The sequence below is a fragment of the Merops nubicus genome, unplaced genomic scaffold, assembly GCF_000691845.1.
Source record: "Merops nubicus isolate BGI_N331 unplaced genomic scaffold, ASM69184v1 Scaffold18386, whole genome shotgun sequence".
NCBI lineage: Eukaryota > Metazoa > Chordata > Aves > Coraciiformes > Meropidae > Merops > Merops nubicus.
This window is the reverse complement of record NW_008614547.1, coordinates 479-7,473: the sequence shown is the minus strand read 5'-3', so window position 1 is coordinate 7,473 and position 6,995 is coordinate 479. Positions and strand designations below refer to the sequence as shown.

At 52.3% G+C, this 6,995-nt stretch overlaps 1 protein-coding gene across 1 annotated transcript; it reads right to left on the bottom strand.

The window, feature by feature from the left end:
• Positions 1-1,045: 1,045 nt before the first annotated feature.
• Positions 1,046-5,860, bottom strand: CLK2 (CDC-like kinase 2). Its single transcript, XM_008942275.1, has 10 exons — positions 5,481-5,860; positions 5,069-5,135; positions 4,566-4,682; positions 4,172-4,338; positions 3,661-3,755; positions 3,173-3,302; positions 2,728-2,810; positions 2,427-2,506; positions 2,144-2,234; positions 1,046-1,703 (listed from the first exon to the last, which is right to left on the bottom strand). Exons 3-10 carry the CDS (start codon positions 4,568-4,570, stop codon positions 1,521-1,523), a joined length of 834 nt encoding a protein of 277 aa, XP_008940523.1. The 5' UTR covers positions 4,571-4,682; positions 5,069-5,135; positions 5,481-5,860; the 3' UTR covers positions 1,046-1,520.
• Between the last annotated feature and the right edge of the window lie 1,135 nt (positions 5,861-6,995).

Below are 6,995 nucleotides of genomic sequence, written 5' to 3'. Positions count from 1 at the left end.
ATCCAAACCCGCCCCGCTGGGCTCCCACCTCGTACCGGGACAGTCCCGGCGCTGTTCGCCTCGGGCCCGTGTGGAACCCCCAGGCTTTGACCTCGGGGGCACGGCACAGCAGCTCAGGGAGCCCCCCCCCTCCCAGTCCAGTTGTACAGCAAACTCCATAGAAGTGAAAGGGGGAATAACTCATGGTATGAAGAAGAGCTTGGGAAAATTATTTTTTGTGTCTTCTGGGCCATTTATTTATAGGGTTCCCTGATTCCATCACCTACCAGCTGCATGTGGACACTCGCTCTCAAACGGGGGTTCCTCAGCAGCCTGAGAGCAGCACAAGACATCTGCCCCTACTTGCCTCTAGTTCCTGTCCCAGCTCTCAGTGCTTAGCAGCAACTGCACCTTATATTCTTTAGCCTCTGAACACACACTTATACAGTCACACAAAAATCCCTGGGCTCCCACTTCCATCAAGATCGCTGGCACCCATAGCTGTGCTTGCTGTTGGAGAGGTAAAAGCTGTGGATTTGGGTTTTGGACAGCAGTGTGTGTTATAAGTGGTTTTTTCTTTAAGTCTGAGTGAGATGACAGGTATTATTTGATCAATCCAGACACACTTGGGGACTGGCTACACACACAGCAGGACAGTCTTTCCCTGCCCTTGCTCTCTGGCACATGGCAGCGGCTGGCTGCTGCCTGGCCCAGTGATCCTGCAGGAAGCAGCAAAAGCTTCCAGCCAAAGGTCTTTAAGTTCATGGAGATGACTGTGTCCCTGCTCCTGAGGCTGCCCCAGGTGAAGCCAGACTTTTCCTTTATCCCTCCACCGGCTGACAGCCCGTGCAGGCAGACGGTGCTTGTGCAAAGGCATAATAAGCTCCTGTAGAGCAGCCTGAGTGTGTCTGCTCCCTCACTGACACCACGCCAGCGAGACTCTCCCAGCCACGCTGGCAAAGATGGCACAGAACTGCCACGAGGTCTGAAACCTCCCCAGCGATGTGCATGGCAACCGACCAGCAAGAGGGGGGGCTGCTGGTCCAAACCCACACCAGGTGGTTTATTCACTTAATATTTATTTTTCACAAAGACTGTACAAAATTCTTATAAAACTCTGGTGTGGGGATGGGCTATGACATTAATCCAAAAAATAATTCCCATGCAGTCCCACCAGTTTCATAACTTACAAGGAAACAGATAAGCTACAGAGAGCTGCGAGTCCTGGAGTATTTACAGCAAGGAGGGCAGGGTAGGACGGGAGACAAAGCAACACATGAACAGATATTTACAGTATGGACATCCAGGCCCCCCTCACCTCATGGGAACGGCGGCAGCAGCAGCAGGAGGGTCGAGCCCACGGTGCTCAGCGGCCAATATAGAATATGGGCTATTTACAGTATCTCACATATTAACAGCTTTACAAACGTGTCCAGGGAGGAGTTCTCATGTATAAAAAAAAAAAGCACCAAGAGTCTGAATAGAAATCTCACAGGCCTCCACGGGGGCTAGAATCTGAGGGCAGGCTGGCGCCTGTGGCATCACCGGCTGATGTCTCTGCTAGAGTCCCACATTTTTGTGCTCGGCGCCATTTCCAACATGTCAAAGAAGGGGTGCTTGAGGGCTTCAGCCAGGGTGATGCGCTTGGACGGCTCGTACTCCAGCATGCTCTCGATGAGGTCAAAAAGGCGGTGATGGTCCTCAGCCTCCGAGGTCAGGTAGCGCTGGGGAGAGGGAGGGGAGAGGTCAGAGCCAAGGACGCTGCGCCTGTTCCAGCAGGTTCCCTGGGCTGAACAGCTAAGCTAGGGGAAGACTTGCTTGTTCAGACTGTCACTCATCCTAGACCTGAATTCTGGGCAGATGCACCAAGCACGGAATTGCCAAGCTTTCACACCCTCCTCCCTCCCCACAACCACCATCTTTCCCCAGCACTTCCTGAGGTCTCCACGCCCTCCTCCTCCACTTCAGATTAAGCTCAGGCTGCTGCAGTCTTCCTAGTTTATGTCTGGTACAGCCAAGGCTCCTTCAGGAAGACACTGGTCTGACCCTTTCGGTGGCCCAACCTTGCCCACAGGAAGAATCTTCACAACTGGGGCAGGCACTATAAGACTCTGCAATGAGAAAAGGATAAAGCAACGAGGGGATCCTGCCCACTCCACCTTACCCGCAGCGGCTTGCAGTTTTCCCTAACATAGCGGCCAGCAGAAGTGTTCTCGTCCCAGTCCAGGCGGCCATGGTAGAAATATTTCTGTTTCCTGTCAGAGTAAGAGGTGGGAACAAGTTACACCCAAGCACAAAACATCTCACAGCAACAGTGACACGCCAGCCCCAGCAGCACATGATACTAAGGCCACTGCAGCAGCACAGACACCTCTTGATCCCTCAGGCAGAAGCTGTGAAGCAGGAGAGAGCTGGCAAGCCTGTCGTGCCCATCCAGCCTTGCTCACCTTGTCTTCCGGATCATCCGAGAAGGAATTGGCCCCAAGATCCTCTCCATCATGGCCAGGTGCTCCCGGTTGTCATGTGTCTGAGAGAGAGAGGTGTAAAGGGAAGGCATGGAACATATTCCAGTCGTTCTCCCTCCCAGCCCTGGGTATTCTCCCCGTGCTGGGCAACACTTCTGTCATGTCTACAAGACTGCAGCGTTGGAGGGAACCCCACCAGTCCCAGAGGCTCCTGGCTGTACTGGGAATGGCTAGCATCCTCCTCCATCAGTTGTGAGGTAGCAATACAGCACACAGTTCTCACCTGGAACAGGGTGAAACCCACATAATACTCAAAGATGATACAGCCAATGCTCCACACATCACAGGGCTGGCTCCAGCCAAGCTCTTAAAAAAAAAAAAAAAGTTTTTAATTAAAAGATCCAGTTATAGCCTAGAATTCCAAATTCCTCTCCCTTACCCTCTTTAAAAAAAAAAAAAAAAAAAGGAAAAAATTCCCATTCCAGCCAGGCTCCTGGTATACTGGTGACAATACACTGCCCAGCCAGCAGCAATGCCAAAACACCAACTGACTCATTGTCAGCCCTCCCAGAAGATAGCACCGTAGAGCACATTAAATACAGCACTCCTCATGTCCCAGGGTAAACCCAGGACAGCTGCTGAATGATGTGGGGGCAAAACGCCTTAATCCAGCAGGCAGCACCCATTGCCCTCAAGGCAAACTCCTGCAAAGACCAAGCAGCACCTACCTAGTATGACTTCAGGGGCCCGGTAATGCCTGGTAGAGACAATTGTGCTGTGATGCTCATGATCAAACGTGGCACTGCCAAAGTCCACCACTCTGATGGCTGTGCTCTTCACACTCCGCTCATCACGCTTCTTTGGGACCAAAAAAGTATCAGTTACTCAGGAGTTTCAAAACACAGTTAGCCCCTTCCTTATACAGCCGAGGCTCTCACAGGGCCCTGTGGGAGATGAAGGCTTCCAAGCGTACGTGGGTGCTGGCACAGCTCCCAAGCAAACCCCTGCTGTCAGCCAGGTGGGCCTGCAGTCCCTGTGGCTTCATTACAGACTACACTGGCAGTGCATGCAAGATATGAGGCCCTGAACAAGTACATGAACAAGTGGGTCAACCCTGTGTCCCCTGGGCCCATGTTCCAACTCCTCCCAGCTGCTAAGAAGGTCAGGGATACCAGGAACCCAAGAGAAGACCTCCAAACCAAGGCAGCACTGTTACCTTTTCCAGGTTATAGGAGAGTTCATAGTCAGAGTTCACGAAGAGGATGTTCTCTGGCTTGAGGTCAGTGTGAGTGAGTTTATTATCATGCAGAACTGAGGAAGCAAACAGAGTAGGGGTGATGGAACGGAAGCAAAACGAGGCTGCACCCACCCAAAGAGGAAACACTGTTAATTCAGTTCGCTCATACTGGCACCAGTTTAGCCCACACTTAGGCCACTGGGAGTGAAGAGTAAGGATGGTCCAGGCCAAGACGCTTCAGCAGAAGCACAAAGATTTACTCTATCGACCACCAGAATGTGTAGGGGGGTTGGATGCTGAAGTGCCCTGAGCTACTGCCAGCCTGCACGCATCAGAAAACATTACAGTCGGGAAAATAAAAAGGATTCATTCCAAGCATTCACTGCTGGAGGGGTGGGACAGCTCAGACTCAGGCTCAGAACTGGCACAGACAGTGGGAGCTGCACAGCTCAGTCAAGGACCAGCAGAGAGAAGAGCAGGGAACACTCACATTTCACAGCCTGGCACACCTGGTAGGCCATGTGCCGTACTTGGTGGATGGGATAAGGCAGATAGTTGTTGTCCTTCAAGAAATCAAAGGTGCTGAGTCCCAGCAGTTCAAAGGAGATGCACATGTGGCCATGGTAGTCAAACCAGTCAAACATCCTGACACAAAGACTGAGAGAAAAATTCTGATTTGGGACAGATCTGCAGGCACCACTCGGCTATGTTATCCCTGTGCCAGGCTCCTCCAGTCCTTGTGTCCCACAGCAAGCCAATATGCCTCCAAAAGCCAGCTACAAACTAATTTGGTCACACAACATCCAGTACCTCTCTCATCCCGTCCCTGCAACCATGGTAAGGCAATGCCTGCCCTTCCATTTTAACACCAAGAGCACACTCACTTCATATTCTCAGGGTCCTTTTCGTTGATTTTCTCCAGCACATTAATTTCCAGTCGAGCAGCCTCTTTGTATTTCTCTACATTTTTAATTATTTTGAGAGCAACACGTGCACCACCCCTGGGGGAGAAACAGGAATAAAGTGCAAGATCACCCCTGAGATGAGTCAGAAAGCCCGTGCCCTGCCAAAAGCACTTTCTGGACCAGCCTTGTCCCGTGCAGCAGTCTTCCACCACTCTCACTCAAGCCAGAAGGTGGCTGTTGCCAAGGGGTGTCCACCAAAGCCGTGCCCTCTCCCTCCCTACAAACAGCCCTGAGGGTCCCCCCCGCCCCCTCTCCAGCAACCCAAGTGGGCAAGTGCCCAGACCAGCAGAGGAACAATGGACACCAAGACACCCATTCTCAGGCCCAGGCTCCTGCATTAAGCTCAAAATGCTCCATCGCCAGCTGTGATTTCTCTTTTTCCCTCCCCACCACATCCCTCCCTGGCCCAGGAGCAGACGTACCTCCGGTGATCGATGCACTGCACCACTCTGCCGAACGTGCCCTCCCCTAAGGTGCTAATAATCTCATCTGGGAGGGAGAGAGAGAGGAAGGCAGGTGAGAGGCTGAGCACAACCTGGCTGCAGCGCATACACAAGGCAGAGGAGAATGCATTGCAACACCTAACCTGCACACAGCTTGAGAGGCCGGAGCAGCGGAAGGCTGACACCAGCTGCACAAGGCAACTGCCCTAGTTCCCTGGCACTTCAGGAACAATACAAAATATAAACGTAGCTTTTACAAAAGGGGAAGGAAAAGGAGAGGGTTTCTCTTTAATAAACAATGAAAATAAAACGAAACAGAAAGATAAGACAGATCTGCGACTGCGATGGGAGCTTAACTAGAGAGCTAAATTATGTTACGATTTGGCTGTACATCTTTCTTGTAGCCAGTCGCCGACGCGATAGATCAGATGCCCCTCGTCGTCGTCCTCCACACTCTTGGCCCTTCTGCTGCTCTGTCGACTCCGCTGCTGGCCCAGGCAGACAGGGAATTCATCATTCACCAATCAGATTTTCAAACCAGCGCAGCAGCCAGCGTCACGCATTGGTTGGTTTGGAAATTCACATGGTTGTTTGAGGAGGGGTTGCAGGAGGAGATTCCCAGCCAATTCATACGGCACAGAGGAATATATAACGATAGGGATATTGCAAGGGAACATGTCAAGATACAACACACTAGCTCAGAAAAGAAAAAAACAGTTTGCTTTTCTTTGTAGCAAAAAAAAAAAAAAAAGAAAGAAAAAAAAAGAAAAAAGAACCTACAAACAGCCCCACCCGAACCAGTGTGAGCAGAGATGGCAAGAACAAGGGCTAGCCTCTGCAGTGGAAGGGGCCAGCTGCTCTCACTCCTAGGGGAGCTCGGAGGGGAACGGCACTGGCTTCAGGTCCCGGGTAACGCCAAGAGAGCACACTGGAGCACGGCACCACGGCTGGGCACCCAGTGGCCACGGTGAGGGGCTCGCTTCAGCCCCACAGCGGCCACTGAGCAACGGCAGCAGAAGGCAGGTGCTGTGAAGTCCTGCATGAGCAAAGGGCCAGGCTGTCCCACACAGGCACTTCCCATCCTGCTCCAACAACCACCCACAGAGCTTCCCCCGGCCCCGACACTCAGAGAAAGATGAGTTCAGAGATTTCAGAAGCAACTCTGGCTACAACGATCCATCCAAAACCAGAGAGAATTTACAAGTGCCTGCCTGGGGGAAGATGTGACACTTCTTCCTAAGCCCTCCCCCAAAGAAGCTGATCCTGGAAGGACTAACTTCCAGGTGAGAAGCAGAGGCCCAACAGGGTAATAAGGACAGCCTGGGATGAGCCAGATAAGAGATTTATGCCAGAGAAGAGAAAATTCCTGCCTTCAGTTCTTCAGCCACGTATCCCCACACCTGGAAGCCACTGGCCATCAGACCTGGGTCCCTGATTCAGCCCACACAATCCCATCCCTGGACATACAGCCAGCACAGACCAGAGAACACTGAGAGCTCCACACACAGAGCAGAGAACATGTCTGGGGTCTAACAGAAGTGGAAGGTGAACAGCAGAACAGACAAGAAGAGAAAGCCAGGGACACTGCTGAGAAGAGCCTGTGGTGGTTGCTGTCTCCACCCGAACTGACCAGTCCACAAGCTTTGTGCCTTCGCAAATCCTCTCGCACAACATCCCACGTCAGCTGTTCCCACCCAGAAGGATCCTACTCTGGTGCAGGACCTAACTCTCAGAGATGGGGGCCTCCTGCCATAGAGCACGGGCCCAAACCAGGGACCACGGGGACTAATCCACCTGTCACAAGCTCTCTGGGATGAGGATCAGCTGAACGTTCGCTGTACACGCCTCGTACAAAGGGCTGCTCGGCTGGGGTTCCTCGGCACCTCTTAATGAGCACCACCGAGCA